This window comes from Carassius carassius, chromosome 42 (genome assembly GCF_963082965.1).
Source record: "Carassius carassius chromosome 42, fCarCar2.1, whole genome shotgun sequence".
Taxonomy (NCBI): Eukaryota; Metazoa; Chordata; class Actinopteri; order Cypriniformes; family Cyprinidae; genus Carassius; species Carassius carassius.
In genome coordinates, this window is record NC_081796.1 from 16,550,305 (window position 1) to 16,567,783 (window position 17,479).

The 17,479-nt window shown below is 38.5% G+C and overlaps 1 protein-coding gene across 2 annotated transcripts in view; it reads right to left on the reverse strand.

Annotated features, from left to right (window-relative positions):
• Positions 1-4,887: 4,887 nt before the first annotated feature.
• The window catches only part of LOC132123848 (serine/threonine-protein kinase OSR1-like), a 59,684-nt gene continuing 47,092 nt past the window's right edge, over positions 4,888-17,479 (reverse strand). Inside the window, exons 9-19 of one of the 2 annotated variants that reach the window (XM_059534540.1) lie at positions 16,744-16,792; positions 15,830-15,895; positions 15,596-15,718; positions 15,358-15,426; positions 14,215-14,250; positions 13,625-13,747; positions 13,453-13,511; positions 13,277-13,329; positions 6,772-6,840; positions 6,345-6,409; positions 4,888-6,257 (exon numbers count right to left, since the gene is read on the reverse strand). In XM_059534540.1, the coding sequence (XP_059390523.1) occupies positions 6,183-6,257; positions 6,345-6,409; positions 6,772-6,840; positions 13,277-13,329; positions 13,453-13,511; positions 13,625-13,747; positions 14,215-14,250; positions 15,358-15,426; positions 15,596-15,718; positions 15,830-15,895; positions 16,744-16,792 (787 nt within the window). In that variant the 3' untranslated portion in view covers positions 4,888-6,182. The remainder of the gene's footprint in view (positions 6,258-6,344; positions 6,410-6,771; positions 6,841-13,276; positions 13,330-13,452; positions 13,512-13,624; positions 13,748-14,214; positions 14,251-15,357; positions 15,427-15,595; positions 15,719-15,829; positions 15,896-16,743; positions 16,793-17,479) is intronic. The other variant, XM_059534541.1, reaches the window with a different exon arrangement.

Consider the following 17,479-nt stretch of genomic DNA (forward strand, 5'->3'; position numbering starts at 1 on the left):
AAAGGCACTGAATAAAAACACTACTACACATTTTCAATATTAAATAATTCACTGATTTTGACTAGTTTTTAAACTGAAATGATAAGAGTACAAATTCATTTTAATCAATAAAGCGTGACAACATGATACTTGCAAACTGAAAAGTAAACAGTCATTACTCTGTCTTATTTTTCTTAATAAAAATCTTTGTAGTTGCCAACTTCAACTACATTTTAAATATCAGTATAAATTTCATAGTTTTGTGCTCCAGACAGTAATTTCCTGCTTCTGATGCAGTCCTTTTTCAATTCTGGCTTTCCCTGATCCCCTGTAAATGGAAAATTAAGAAAAGTAAGATTCAATTCTTTAATAAATTCTGAAGTTGAGTACTTTTTCTATGATTTATTATTGGAAGAGTTGTTTCATGAGTGAAGCTGAGTGAAATGTCACCAATATAAAGAAAATGACGGTATATAAACTCACATTTCAGTGTGGTCTTGTAGGTCAGTGTTTAGTGTCTCTGGGAGCAGCAAAGTCAGTGCTCCTCCTGCTAAAGGAAGAGAGCTGTATATGACCATTATGATAGCAGGATGATACATGTCCATCAAGCCAGTCAGAGGAGCCAGAATACCAGCAACACATGGTGTTCTGTCCCAGTCCATTTTGCCTAAATGATTGAGTTTAAGAACAAGAGCTCATTTCACATCTATAACTGAAGATATACATATACATATACATATATATATATATATATAAAATCATTTAAAATAATTTTCTACATTTTACTAATTATCAGTTAACTTATGTTTTGTTGCTCTTAAGTTGTTTTTCTATGCTGTAAATCAAAATGATTTTTTTTTATATAATTCAGCTCTATAATAAAATAGCCCATAGTAATATATTATTAGGAGGCATTTCAGGCACCCTTTAGGTTCATTATTTATTGATTTTTAATACATTTGACAGTGTTCCTGTAGCTCAATTGGTAGAGCACTGTGGTATCAAGTGCAAGGTTGGGGGTTCGATTCCCCGGGAACACATGATATGTAAAAATTGATAGCCTGAATGCACTGTAAGTCGCTTTTAGCGTCTGCTAAATGCATAAATTAAAATTAAATTAATTAAAATTACATTTAGAAACATGCTAGACAGTCATCAATCTAAATAAAATTAAGTGAAAATATTATTTTCAATAAATCGATAATTTACTTAGTTTTTGCTTTTCTTTTTTTTTAAGTGCTTACAGTAAACTGACAGTTTTCCCTTGTGTTTGTTCTTCCCATGTCTGATCTTGGATTGTGTATTTCGACTTTGATTCTCTGCTGCCTGCCCCGATCTCTGCTTGGTTCTGTTTTCGATTCTGGTTACCCCTAACATACCCGACGCCATTCCTGATTTCTGCCTGTCTGAGCATTCTCTGAATAAAGTTCTGCACATGGATCCCAATGCCTCTGACTCCTCATAACAGAATGTGTCTGTCCTTATACAACACTTAACTCTTTGCTTGCAAACAAGGGTTTCTGCACCAAGTATTAACCCTCAAATGGTCCTTATTTCCTGTTCATCAATCTTGTCTTTGGGGTCAATATGACCCCAAAATTGAAAGCATAATTGTAGAAAAAATATACATTTTCAATAATACAAATAATATATCTTCTTTTTTTTTTTTTTTACTTCTCAACTATGCATTAATGCTGTGTTTTGGGAGATTTGAAGTACTTTTGTACCCATTTACTACAAAAATCTGCAACTACGCCATTAGCTTGCATGTGAAATATAATTTTTTTTATGAAAAAAATCACTTAAATTATAGTCTAAATTTAGTTCAAACTGTTTCTGGATATAGATCTAGGTGTAAGGTGTAGAATTCTGCCTAAGGAAAAAAAACTAAGGAGATTAGTATTTAAGCAATAACTTGTTTTGACCAGCAGAGGGCCATTGAAACCCATTCATTTTACTGGATGTGGCCAACTGCTCATAAATGCCACCTAGGTCACACCTAAAGGACAAAACTCTGAGTCAGACTGTAGTTGCATATTATTGAACATTTGAATGATTCAAATGTATAAGAAATAACATAAAAAATAACTTTAGAATGTAAACAAAATAAAAACAGTGTAAATAACCAACAGCAATATCCAGAAATAAACCGTAAAAGTAAAAGTATAGGCCTACAATTTTTTTTTTTTTTTTTACAATCACATTCTGAACACTGAACATAAAAGCAATAACAAACTACCAAAAAACATGTGAAATACATGGTGTAAAACATAAAATAATCATTCCATACACATTTTGTGAGTGAGTGTGACTTAGAGAGAGAGAGAGAGAGAGAGAGAGAGAGAGGGAGTGAGAGTAAGAGAGGGCAAGAGAGAGCTTGTGTGCATGGGTCTCTGTGTGAGTGTCTCTGTGTGAGTGTCTCTGTGTGAGTGTAAGTGTGTGTGTGTGTCTGTGTGAGTGTAAGTGTGTGTGTGTGTGTGTAAGAGAGAGAGAGAGAAATGTAGAGAAAGTGTGAGTGAGAGAAAGAGGGAGAGAGGGCAAGTGTGCCTGGGTCTCTGTGTGAGTTTAAGTGTCTTTGTGTGTGTGTCTGTGTGTGTGTGTGTGTGTGCACATTAGGTCTCGCCCCTTTATATCTTTTTTTTCTGCATGTGTGGCTGATTTTATTTGACAAATCGTATTTGCCAAATTCTATACAAATGCTCTCTGTGGCATACCTGTGTGTGTTTGTGTGTGTGAGCATGTGTTTTCTACATTGTATTTGTGCTCAAGTACCAGGCCTTAATTTCCGTATGAAAATTTTTTTATTTATGTTGCATTTATTGTTTTTTTTGGGGACAAATGAGAAAAAAAACAAAAAAACATTTTTTTTGCATTTCCCATTCGTTTTCAATTGGGGTCATATTGACCCCAAAGACCAGACTGATTTTTTTTTTTTACACACCTTCAGAACAACCGAATCAAGCCCAGTTTTTTGTGTATGTATAGATAGATAATGTAGGAAAAGTCACAATTTTATTCCTCTGAGATGAAGGGAACCCTTTTTTTCACTAATGAAAAGTCGATTGGGGTCATATTGACCCCAAGGACAGATTGAGGGTTTAAAGGGATAGTTCACCCAAAAATCATAATTATGTCATTAATAACTCACCCTCATGTCGTTCCAAACAAGTAAGACCTCCATTTATCTTCGGAACAAAGTTTTAAGATATTTTAGATTTAGTCAGAGAGCTCTCAGTCCCTCCATTGAAGCTGTGTGTACGGTCTACTGTCCATGTCCAGAAAGGTAAGAAAAACATCATCAAAGTAGTCCATGTGACATCAGAGGGTCAGTTAGAATATTTTGAAGCATCGAAAATACATTTTGGTCCAAAAATAGCAAAAACTATGACTTTATTCAGCATTGTCTTCTCTTCCGTGTCTGTTGTGAGAGAGTTCAAAACAAAGCAGTTTTTGATATCCGGTTCGTGAACGAATCATTCGATGTAACCAGATCTTTTTGAACCAGTTCACCAAATCGAACTGAATTGTTTTAAATGGTTCGCGTCTCCAATAAGCATTAATCCACAAATGACTTAAGCTGTTAACTTTTTAAATTTGGCTGACACTCCCTCTTGAGTTAAAACAAAGTCACGAGTCAAGAACCGGTTGCATTGGTTTTCGGATCACCAGTAGTTCTTTCTGACAGTTCGATTCAATAAACTGGTTGAAGAAAACGTTTCACCGGTTCTTTTGCGCTCGACGTATAATGGCGTCATTTGCGATGATTGCCCTTGATTCAAGCCTTCGGTTTACCCGCGCTCATAACATTAGCACAGAATCAGTTCAGAATCAATCACCAAAAGAATAAGTTCAGTTCAGACGCTCTGTGTGTCAGTATGCGCAGTATCATCAGCTCCTCGGTTCTCAAATCGGACGCATCTGACAGAAACAGTTGAACAAGTCATTATCTGGATTGGCTCGGTGTTCATATTCAGTTCTCTCTTAAGTACATGAATTACTCCGGGATATTGGTTTGTTTTAACTCAGAGGGAGTGTCAGCCACGTTAAAAAAGATAACAGCTTAAGTCATTTGTGGATTAATGCTTATTGGAGACGCGAACCGTTTAAAACGATTCAGTTCGATTTGGTGAACTGAATCGGTTCAAAAAGATCCGGTTACACAGTTTCAATGGAGGGACTGAGAGCTCTCTGACTAAATCTAAAATATCTTAAACTGTGTTGCGAAGATGAATGGAGATCTTACTGGTTTGGAGCGACATGAGGGTGAGTTATTAATAACATAATTATGATTTTTGGGTGAACTATCCCTTTAAGTCATGTTTTGCTTGGGGATCAAATACTTATTTCACTCACTGAAATGCAAATCTGTTTCTAACCTTTATATAATGTTTTTTTTTTTTTTGGTTGGTATTCTGTCTCTTTACGTTAAAATAAACCTACCATAAAAATAACAGACCCTTCATTTTTTAAGTGGGCAAACTTACAAAATCAGCAGGGGATCAAATTAATATTCTCCCCACTGTACATAATAAAAATTATTTTCTCAAAGCAAACCTCGGCTTTTCATTGCTAGCAATTTATTTTTTCCTATTTTTAATGGACTGCTTTGTTGTGATTCCTACGAGCTGAAAAGAAAATACTTTTGAGTCAAATCTTTTTTTTACTTCCCTCCTATTATCTTTTGAATCTTCCCAACAAAACAGGAAAGTTAAGTAAGAAAAATGTTTTAAATTATTTAATAATTAGTAGACAATATATATAATAATAAAAATTAATAATAAAATAAAACACTGCTTTAAAATAATTAAGTTGCTTTTGATTATTCCAGGCCGTTCTTGCACACAATATGCTTAAATGAGATTTCTTGGGAAGTAAACAACCTCTCAGATGAATTCTAAGAGAACTTCAGCAGTTTCAGGCAGATTTATGCTACCTAAGATCCCGCTGTGATTATTGGCCCCCTCACAGACAAAGACAAACCAAGAAAACTCACAAAGTGTCTTTTGTAGTTGACACCACCTCCCATCACCTTATTCATGAAGAACACAAAGGCCACGAGTTAAACATCCCATATAAAATCAAACCAATGGCAAATTACATTATGTACATGCTCAACTGAGTTCATCCACATCAGAAATACACACGAATACTTAAGAGTTCAATTCCAGAGCAGGAAAAAGATAAACACCAAAGTTTCATCAGGTAATTCTACCTTTTCACAGAGATACTTATAAAAATGAGCATAAGTCACAGATAATGTCAAAAAATTAAAACCAAAATTCACAAATTACTGCAAATTCTAAAAAGGAGAGATATGTGTGATGCAAAAATGTGTAGAAATATTAAGGCAATAACTTTAGAGCAGCATTGGTAACATTTGCAAATGTGCCAAGTTGAGATAGAGTCAAAAATAATAATAAAAAAATACCAACACCAACAAGGGGAAAAAGCAGTCTTTAGGAGTGTTCATTAGGGCTCAATGACACTACATAAACCATTTAATCGTATTCAGCTAATCTGTAGAATTTGAAATATTTGAGAATTGTAGTGTAAGTCATTTTTGTGAGAAAGTTAAAGTTGTTTGAAATTTCAAAACCAGATTCTGTAAAAGTTCATCAAGCTGCTTTAAACTGAACCTAAGTAAATAATGCATGCGGTGTGATAAAACATGCTAAGCTGCTTCTCTTCAAAAGCATAGAAAAAATAAAGGTTTACAACTATAGCTAAAATCATTTACTATTTTCCTTTATAAACTCCATGTTTCTTTGAGTTTCACTACTCTTTTATGCACTCAACAGTTATATTGGAGGCATTTTTTACATTGTTCATTTTTAGGGTGTCTGTTCAGATTTTGAAAAATTTTGAAAAATTAAGACAAAAAAAAAGAAAAAAGAAAAAAGGATAAACAATAGAAGAACATTAAGGTTATATCTGGTTATGATAATTGCATCCTTATTCAAATAAATTGTAAACTTTATTTTAATCGATTCCTACAAATTCTGATCGTTCTCATGTTTGTGCAACTCTTCCGCTGGGCCGTTTGGAATCCTATGGGCTGGTGCTAGGGTACTTTTCTCTTTGGCAAAAGTGGTTTCTTTAGGGCAATTGAAAGAGGAAAAAATTCATCAATGTGTCATTCTGTTGGTAGTGTTGGTTTGTTTTCACATTTGTAGGCAAGTCATGGTCCCGCACAGAGCCTAGGTTTAGCTAATGCTGAGCTGAGCAAATCCCAAGAGTTTGACATCATCAGTAATCTCAGAGCCCTCAACGCAAGAGGCCTGAAAAACACCACACATGACGTGTTACTGCAAAACACCAATGAAGACCAACACACAGTGGCTTTAACCAAACCAGAAGACACTCACCAGTTTAAAAGTGACATTTTTATTGGAATGAGGCTCTTCGACTATCTTCTGCAAATTTGCAGCCACTGAAATTACATGAAACAGAGGTTTAGGACCATGATATATTATAATTAAGAATTCATCATAATCAGCCTTCAGAAATCAGTCTAAATATGCTGAATCGTTGTTTAAGAAACATTTTATCATTATCCATGTTGAAAATGGTTGTGCTGCTTAATATTTTGGTCGAAAAATATTTAATACATTTATTCAAAGATCAGTATTTTTGATAACCAGAAAAAATGTAGATATATTTTAAAGCATTTATTTGAAATGGAGTCTAATTAATTTAATGCATTACTGCTCAATAAAACTATTTATTTCTTTAAAGAAAAAAAGAAAAGAAAAGAAAAGAAAAGAAAAAGATGATAACGAAAAGAATCCTTACCTATAACTAAATCTCTCCCATCTACCAAGCCGGCCGATACCAGCTCCTGAGAAACCCCATCTGCTGTGTCTACAGAATAAGAAAATGTATGCAATGCATTAACTCTACTTTAAAATGACTTGCTTAGACCAATAAACTCTCAGTCTGGCAAATTACAACCTCCTGTATATTTGAACTGACAAGCTTGTAGATCTTCCAGAATGAGGCTGACAACTTAATAACTGATCAGATGCACACAACATGCTCCAGTCAGTTCAGAGAGCAGAATGAAGGCGTGTTCTCATGCACCACATCAGGCTGATTCTAAAAGGGAGTTAAAGGGATACACCACCAGAAAATGAAAATTTTGTCATTAATCACTTAACCCCATGTCGTTCCTAACCTGTAAAAGCATTAGGTTACTAACGTAATCCTGGTTCTCTGATAACATGAAGTGAGGTATCTCACTATGGGACCGCCTCAGGGCATGGCCGATCACGGAAGCAGCAATAACACCACGTCTGCCAACCATGGCAGACCAATCACTGCAGCGATCAGGGAGTCCTGCTCCCTGTATACAAACCGCAGCTACCTGCCATTTCGTCATTCTTGCATATCTCTTCTCCGTGCAGAACAGGCAAGGAGGGCAATGTTTGTGAGATACCTCACTTCATGTTATCAGAGAACCGGGGTTACGTTAGTAACCGAACGTTCTCTTTCTAACATTCGTTCTATATATCTCACTATGGGATATAGACAACTCCCGTATTGCCGATATGCTGACGAAGCAGACTAAGAAAGGCTGAGTAATTATCTGAATCATAGCTCCCGACGGAGGTGAAAACAGAATAATATGAGGAATTTGCCCTTTAATAAAATTGCATTATACAACCTGACTACTAACTTCTAGAATTGAATGGGCCAGAGAGGGCTCTGTCACATGCAGTCTATAAAAACTAACAAATGTGTGCGGAGAAAACCAGCTGGCTGCCGCGCAAATTTCCTGAATAGAGATGCCTCTAAACAGAGCCCAGGAACTAGCCATACCTCTAGTAGAGTGTGCTCGTAGTCCTATTGGGGGCTCCAAATTCGAATTATTGTAACATAATACGATAGCCTCCACCACCCAATGGAAAAGGCGTTGGCGGGAGATAGGTCTTTCTCTGTAAGAATCAGCCCACGAGACAAACAGCTGATTGCCCTTACAAAGTGTATGTGTTATCTGAACTTAACATGTGCAGAGTACGAACAGGACATAAACTGTGTAACCTCTCCTCCTCTGGAGATGCAAAGGGTGGTGGATGGTTGTGGAAAGCTAGCAGATTCACTGATTGAACTGCACCAGCGTGATCAAACACTTTGGGTACGAAAGCAGGGTTAGTTCTAAAAGTGACGTTTTGAACACCCGGAGCGAACATCATACATGAGGAGTGAACTGATAAAGCATGTAGTTCACTCACCCTTTTTGCTGTAGTGAGAGCGAGCAACAGAGCCGTCTTTAGAGCTAGTAACTTCAAGGCAATTTTATCAATGGGTTCAAAAGGTGCTACTGAGAGCGCGTTCAGGACCACGGACAGGTCCCAGGGCGGGACCAGCGGCTTCGATACTGGGTGTAACCAACGTGCACCTCTCATAAATCGACAGACGAGTGGGTGCTGGCCAATAGTACCTGAGTTAATACCCACGTGACATGCCGAGATAGCCGACAGATAAACCTTAACCATAGAAAAGACTCTGCCCTTATCTAGAAGGTCCTGTTTGAGGGTAAAAGACCTGTAAAAAGACCAGCACATCCGAAACTGAACACAAGAAAGGAACAATGTTCCTATCTGTGCACCAACCCTCAAACACCCTCCATTTGAGATCATATAAAGAGCGCGTTGATGCAGCCCTCGCATTCTGAATTGTCTCAATCACTTTTGGAGGTAACCCAGCAGCATCCAGATTTAGCCTCTCACGGGCCAGGCCCAGAGAGCTAGTTTCTGAGGGGAGGGGTGAAATATTTCCCCCCGTGCTTGTGAGTGGAGATCCCTGCGCACTGGTAACATCCATGGCTAGTCGTAGAGCAGTTGCACAATCTCCGCCACCCAAAGTCTCCCCGGCCAGTATGGCGTGATCAGAATCATTACATGTTTTTGTTCCCGAACCCTTCGTAGTGTTGGCTCGATCAGGCTCAATGGAGGGAAAGCGTAAACTAATACGTCTGGCCACTCGTGGGCTAGAGCATCCACACCCAATGGTGCATCGTTGCTGCTGCTACACATAATCAGGTCTTTCTCTAACAAATGGAGCTTGTGAGAACACACTCCTCCCTGTCGGTTTATGTAGGCTATCACCATTGTATTGTCTGTCCTGACCAATTCGTGATGATTCTAGAGAAGAAGAAGAAGAAGCACAAAATGTCTCGGAGCTAGTAACACTGTAAGTAGTTCTAGAAAATGTATGTGCTTTTCTCTCAGTGCCGAAGACCAAACTCACCTCACTGTTCTGCCCTCGAACACTGCCCCCCCCAGCAGTGAGAGATGCATCTGTTGTCACCACTTTCTTAAATAGTACAGGACCCAAAGGACATCCTGTCCTGAGAAAAGACGGGGCTCTCCAATGACAGAGAGCACTCATGCATTCTGGTGAGACTCGCACTCTGCGGCTGAGACGGCTCGTGGGGCAAATGCCCTGTGACGCTGTCCAGTTCTGAAAATCTCTCATTCTCAGCAGTCCCAGAGGAACCACTGACACTGTTGAGGCCATCAGACCCAGTAGTCGAAGACACATTCGGAAAGAGACTAAACTCTCTTGTTGAAAGAAGGAGAGGCAGTTGAAAAATGTTTTGATGCTCTCTTCTGATAGGAACGCTAGAAACCTCACTGAATTCAACCTGAGACCCAAGTAGACTATTTCCTGTGAAGGCATTAGTCAACTTTTCGTTTGCTTTATCTTGAAACCTAATCTCTCCAGATGCGTCACTAGTGTGTGTGTGTGTGTATCGCTCTCTGCTTGATGTGGAGACGGTGCGCAGATGAGCAGATCATCCAGATATGATGAAACTCTGACTCCTCCGTTCCTTAACCGTGTCAGAGCCGCTTCCACTCATTTGGTAAATACCCTGGGTGCTAAAGTCATGCCAAAGGGGATTCTCATATACTCGTATGCTGTGCCCTGATAAGCGAACCTTAGATATTTCCTGTGAGCAGGAAAAATATCTATGTGAAAATATGCGTCCTGGAGGTCCACTGAGGTGTACCAATACCCTTGACGAATATTTTGACACAAAGTTTTGAGAGAAAGCATTTTGAATTTGTATTTTCTGAGGTGTTTGTTGAGGACCCGTAAATCTAAAATGGGACGGAGACCTCCCCCTCGTTTGGGAATCACAAATTAACAAGAGTAGAAGCCCATCTGGCTTTCCTCCATTGGAATCATTCTTATCACTCCTTTTCTCATTAAAGAGGATATTTATTCCTCTAAAACCTGAGCTACTTCCCCTTGGGCCACTGAAATCACCACTCCATTGAACACAGGAGGTTTTACAGCAAATTGAAGTCTGTATCTTCTGTCTATCGTGGTTAAAACCCAGGGATGAACTGCGCATGCGCGCTAGTTCTCCGCTTGAGCAGCGAGTGAGCCCTTCCCGGCTTCGCTCACTGGCGGTGCTGTGGCACCCTCTAGTGGCGAAGGGGGGGAATAACGCTCCATCGCAGGAGTTATATTCGTTATTTTTTGTGATTGTTTTACTTTTTTGTGATATCTTTTTATTTTCATCCCGCTCTGTGCCCTCAGCCCTTGGCCTGGATGCAACAGAGAAACTTTATTTGTGAAGGGATGCTTACACACTTTTGTTTTTCCTCCCTCAGAACCAACCTTGTAACTGGAGGGAGAGACAATTCTTTAGGGGGCGCCAGGTGAACATTTTCCTGCGACTTTTAACTGCCCACACGAACACTTTGCACATTTAAATTCCTTCTCCGTTTCCCCGCAGGAGGGAGAAAGGAATCGTTTTGAAGGGATGGGACAGAGAAATCCTGAGTGCTGTCTCCAAACTCTTCTTGTTGCCAAACTGATGTCTCAGGTTGACCACCTTTTTTACCGCACCAGTGTTTTGCTGCTGCGGCTGCGAATGATTGTTTCGGTTTCACGAAACCAGGCTTTGACAGAGGGCCCGCGCTTCCCGGCTGTTGTTGCGGAACAGGACGGGAAGGTTGATAATCCGAATTACCTCCTCTACCTGAAGGCCTGAAATTCGGACAGCTTGGGTGATAAGGACGAGCTGACGGCTTTGTCAGAGAGGCATGACAAACCCAGCCATAGCGAACTCTCTCCCACAACTGCTAAGCCCATACTCCGACCACAACTTTGAACTGCTTTGCGGGACGTGCGCAGGTTTAAATCTGCAATGACGAATATCTCCTCCCAGAGCGCTGGGTTGGGAGAACCGGAGTCCAGCTGATGCCCCATCTCCTTTAATAACTCCGCTTGATAGGCTGTAAGGAGGGATGTCGGGTTCAAAGCATGTACGGCCAGTGCAGAGGATTTATAAATCTTTTGAAAAACAGAGGCTGCAAAGCACTCTGTTTTCCCTGGCAACGAAGCCCCGGTTGAAGAGAGTGCTGCCCTGCAGCTCGGATGCAAATGATTCGCCACAGATGATTCTACAGGGGGAGGATCTGCCATCCCTAAATTCTCCATTCCCTGGACATCTAGCCTCGAGAAGCCCTTAACAGGTACTCAGTGGGAAAAAGGCGTACCCCAAAACCTCTTCATTTCAGCCACACAAGCAGAGAGCAGAGAGGCATGGGTCCGACTTCCTAGCTACTGCAACGCGAAGCCTTCACTCTCGGGTTTTGACCGAGAACTTTGCACATTGGGGACAGCCCTCGGGGTCGGTCAACGCTGCCTGAGTGTGTTTAGCACCCAAGCAGGAGATGCAGAGACCGTGTGAATCTTTCGCAGAAATCCACATTCCACACACACACGGATGAGGAGGACAGCCCCGTCCTCCGTGGCTCTCCAGCTCTTTTGCAGTGGTCATGAAGCCTGCACTCTCTTCATACGGTAAGCCCACCACAACGTGACAACTAGTACGGAGCTGTGCTGCGACAGAGAGCTCTTTTCCTACTTTTTTTGGTGCGTGGTGAGCGCGCCAAAAACTCGAGAAAAAAAGTAGAGAAACTTAAAGTAGAAAACTCGCCTTGACGCGTTAGTTATCTTACTCTAAGTGGTAGGTCACACGACAAATGTTAAGAATATATTGCGTTTGGGACGTTACCTTGTGGCTCCGTCGATAAACTGTTTAGCAATAATTCTCCAAGTCTGCTGAGGATAGCTTCAGAAATTTTCACGGGGAAGAGAACAAGAATGACGAAATGGCAGGTAGCTGTGGTTTTTATACAGGGAGCAGGACTCCCTGATTGCTGCAACAATTGGTCTGCCATGGTTGGCAGACGTGATGTTATTGGTGCTTCCGCGATCATGCCCTGAGGTGGTCCCATAGTGAGATGCCGAACAAATGTTAGAAAGAGAACTTAATTCGTCTTCGGAACACAATTTAAGATATTTTGGATGAAATCCGGGAGGCTTGTGATTGTCCCATTAACGGCCAAGTAAAATACACTGTCAAGAAAGAAAAGTATGAAAGACATCGTCAGAATAGTTCATCTGCCATCTGTGGTTCAGCCATAATGTTATGAAGTGACGAGAATACTGTTTGTAAGTGAAGAAAACTAAAATAACGACTTTATTCAACAATTCATCTCTTCTGTCTCTCCCCAGCAGGTGTTTTCCAAAATGGCGCTACGGTGATGCGGTGAGAGACATAGGAGACAAATTGTTGAATAAAGTTATTATTTTTGTTTTCTTCTCTTACAAACAGTATTCTCGTCGCTTCATGACATTACGGTTGAACCACTGATGGCAGATGGACTATTCTGACGATGTCTTTTCTGGGCCTTGACAGTGGTATTCACGTGGCAGTCTATGGGAGAGTCACAAGCCTCCCGGTTTTTATCCAAAATATCTTAAATTGTGTTCCGAAGACGAACAAAGCTTTTACAGGTTTAGAATGACATGGGGGTAAGTGATTAATGACAACATTTTCATTTTGGGGTGGAATATACCTTTAAATTGATTTGTTAAACAATAGAATTGCCCAAGTGTATTAATCAAACTGATTGAGATTGACAAATGTGACAACTGTCAGTGTTTTTTTTTTTTCAAACACTTTGGGAATACATCTGCATTAAAGGGATTCTCCACCCATAAAAGTGACATTGATTCACCAACTGGGGTCTAATGGATTACCATCGTGTTTGTTTAGCATGTTTTTTCAAGTGTCATCTTTGAGGGACCCATTCACTGCCAGAAAATAATTATTCTTCTAAAAATCCCAGTTTGTGTTCCACAGAAGAAAGAAAGTACACCTGGGATGGCCTGAGGGTGAGTATCCCTTTAAGTGCGTATTGTGCAGACTTATTCAAGTGTTATTATTGCTTGATTTACTTGCTGACCATTAGCCACATCTTTACGCTCTTACCTCTACCAGGCATGAACTCAAATCGTATGTCATTCAGTTCCTTTTTCAAGTTTCTATAGGACAGAAGGAGAAATAGAAGTCATCTACTACTCCTGTCAACACTGGATCAATGTCAATAAATGACTCAAAACATAAAAAATAAAATAAAAGAAAAAAAACATAAAAATACATCTTACCTTAATCTTAATACTAAACTGATTGGGGTCTGTAAGGCATCGGCTCCAGGAACTGTGGCCTGCAGACAGAGACAGAGGATCAGACTCTATGTACAGACCGGGGTGGCATAATTTCCTATCTTCATGCTTGATACAACAGCTTTGACTGGAATAGAGATAGGTAGTGATCTACCTGGTCAGAGTTCGCAGCTGGGGTTGGGGTTGTAGTTGGGGCAGTGTGTTGAGTGTTGGCCGGGCTCTGGCCAGCAGCTTGAGGTAGTTCAGGCTGAAGGTGACTACTGAGAGGCTGGAATATCTACAAACACATGCATAGACCCACACAAACTTTTATAAATTATATTATAAATTAAAAAAAAAACCAGTGAAATATAAACTCTGGTCATTACTAAAAAAAATTATATAGTGGCCTATACATAGTATAGATACACTTGAGTGGAATCTAGTTATAGTTTGGAAATAAAATTGTTATTTTGTGCTTTTTAATTCAAGTAAAAAAACAAAAAGTATTTAAAGACTTTGATATACAAAAAAGTCATGATTTTCCAAATAAAATGTTTCATTATTTTTACAATAGGCACTGCATAACAGGATACAGTATTCCGCAGAGTGCCCCAATTATTTCGCTAAATAGAATAGGACATCTACATATTTAATGCATACTATGTATCATATTATATTATATGATACATAGTACATACTGCAGGAATCATAGGAATAGTTCATTAGTATTGTTTTTGGAAAAGTTCCTTATGGTCTACATACCTCTGCATTCTGGAGTCCTTCTAGTATTCTTGGTGACTGTGTGAGAGAGATAAGAGGTCAAAGGTCAAGCTCAAATCTCTTGAAATAATATATCATGGTTTGGGTTACTGTAATTCAGCTTCAGATTTGAATGCACTGTAGTAAGGAATGAAGCAGGGATTTAAGGTCCTTCATGAGTATTTTATTTTACACTAGTGCTATAAGTATTTTGCAGTTTTAGTAAAATATCATTCAAGAATTGAAGGACTACTGGGATTGTTTTAAGTTACGCAGCCAAATGACACAATATCTGCCTAAAACATACTCTATTCAACTTTAAACATCCAGTGTATTCCCAAACTGACACAATTAAATACTGACACCTAACCTAAGACTTACACTACTGTTGTTTTGAGGCCAGTAAGATTTTTTTTAATCAGCATAGACAGATAGATAGACAGATAGATAGACAGACAGATAGACAGATAGATAGACAGACAGACAGACAGACAGATAGACGGATAGATGAATAGATAGTGATTTCTATACTGGAATACAAACATCATGTAGTGACCAGAAGTGACCATATTCCATGTTAGTGCTTAAACCAACAGAAGTCTCATTATGAGGCTGTTAAACAGAAATCTGGAGGGTTATCAGAGATCACTGATTTGGTCAGTATGTCAAAGTTATAAATAAATACACGATACAGATGGCATCCAGGAAGCACACATCATCAATATTAAGTCAGTCTGTCTGTTTTTTTCTAGCAAGAATAGTTTGGTTACACTATTTTTGCTTTGCCACAGTTTAAACACCATTGAGATTAGAGCATGTGGTTAAGCTTAAAAAGCTGGGTAAGTAGGTAATTCTGTAGCACATATAAGCTATAGGTTCATAATAAGCAGAGGATACTGAGCAAAAGTTATCACATTAAGCTATATAAATGATTTTATGCTGTACATAATTATTTATCCAGTATCTTTACTGTTTTATTCTTTGAAGCTAGACATCAAGAATATTAGCAGATGTATTATGCTCTCTAAACAAATGTTCTTTCTTATTATCTAGCACTTCCAGTGTCTGCGTGTCCTAATGTTTCGTCTGATGAGTGTGCTTCCTTGTTAAGCAGAGGCATCTGTATCAGCGGGAAAACTGAACAACCCTGGGTGGGGGCAGCTCAAGAGGCTGAGAGAAACGGACTTGTCGCCTTGTCAACTTGGACTGCTGCTCCTTTAGCGGCAAACACAAAACACAGAGCCCAGGGATGAGAGGTGCCATAATAGCCAACAGCATTACAAACACCACACACAAAGAGCGCACACCACTGGTGCTGGAACTCGCAAAATGATGTCTTCAGCAAGGGTTTGAAATTCTGCTTGTGTGTGTGTGTGTGTGTTACCCGTAAAGCAGCAACAGCAGCTCTACCCTCCTCGCTCTCCTCATCCAGTTCATCATCACTCCATTCCCACTGTCCATCTTCTGTTTTATGGAGTCTCCCGCTGGAGCCAGGAACTCGCCGAACCTACACACAAACGCACACAATGAGTAAATTAAAATGAACTATTCAAAAATGACAACATCATAAAATAATAGAAATAACACCTAATAAAACACCATACTAAATTTCCCTCACCTTTCTCGCTCTCTCTTTAATTGTAGGTGCTTTCTGTAATAATTTCTCCTGCAGGAATTCATTATTCTGCCAAATAAAAATGGAACACAAAGATAAATATTTTTCTAAATGATGGTGATAACCATAATTATGGTTGAATTACAACTTGGGCTGATATTCAGATTCAACTCCAGTTGATACAAACTGTAGACAGGGGACTCCATTTGACAGAGTTTATCAGGCAGTTGAAGAGATCCGGATGCTGGGGTGCTTATCCCTGCTTTTGATTAGATGCAGACATGAAGGCCCAGCAATGATAGGAATGCTGGAGTAAACTCATTTGGGATTCATACCCCTGGTGTAGGGGTATTTATATACACACAATTTTTTTTTATACAATAAATACTCACTCTCATGTCATTTCAAATCCATAAGCTGTTATCTTTTGTGAAATGTAAAAGTAGAGACTTCTAAATAATTTAATTTTATTTAATTAAAGTCAAGTTGAGACCTTAAAGCTGTAGTTGGGGTGTTTGTTAATAGGGTAAAATGTTGATTCAGAATTACTGTATTATATTCTGAAAATTGCCTATGAATCAATAAAACTGTTAATCACTAAAATGTTTTTGTGTAACACAAAATTTAAGTTTTCAATATACACCTCTGCATTTGGATTCAAATATAGCGTGAAAACACTGTATGGATTCAGAAGAAATACAGTATGGATTACGTTTTGAGTGTGTTTTCGTTTTTTGTCCTGTTTTTGAGTATGACAATGGCATATTAATAATTGTTGCAATTAAAAAAAAAAAATCTTTAATGTTACACAGAAGATAGAATGACATACAGATTTGCAAAAACATGAGGGTGAATAAATGATGACAGGATAACATGGAACAATTAAAAAAAAAAAGTATTGGAAGTAAGATTCTTACCTTGGCTTTCTGGAAGAATTTATGTTTTAAGAGTTCTGATGATGTCGGCCTAAAAAGCAAACACTATTGAAATATACTTGCTTAGTTGTATCAGTTATATTAACAGTCAATAAAAATTTTATAAAACTTTTTTTTTCCTCTTTCATTAATCTTACACAGAAAAAGTGCACTTTTAGAAAATGGTTAAAACCATATATTAGCCAAATAAAATATTTGAGGATTTCTTTTTTTTTTTTTTATTGAGCAGGTCATCACATGACCAGCTAAATACTACATGACACACACACTACTGTTCCAAAGTTTGGGGTCAGTAAGTTTTTGTTTTTTTGTTTTTAAGAAATGTATACTTTTTACAGCAAGGATGCACTGAATTGTTCAAAACTGACAGTAAGAACACTTATAATGTTACAAAAGATTTCTATTCATAAAAAATCCAGAAAAACATATATTATGCAGCACAACAGTTTTTAATATTGATCAGTATAAGAAATGTTTCTTGAGCAGTAAATCAACATATTAGAATAACTTCTGAAGGATCAGGTGACAATGAAAACTGGAGTAATGACGCTGAAAAATCTGAGAAATAAAATCAAAATTGTAATATATTAAGTTATTTTAAATTGTAGTAATATTTCACTATATTACTTTTTTACTGTATTTCTTATCAAATAAATGCAGTCTTGGTGAGCGTAAGAGACAAAAAAAACTTTTTAAACTAATCTTTAGACCCCAAACC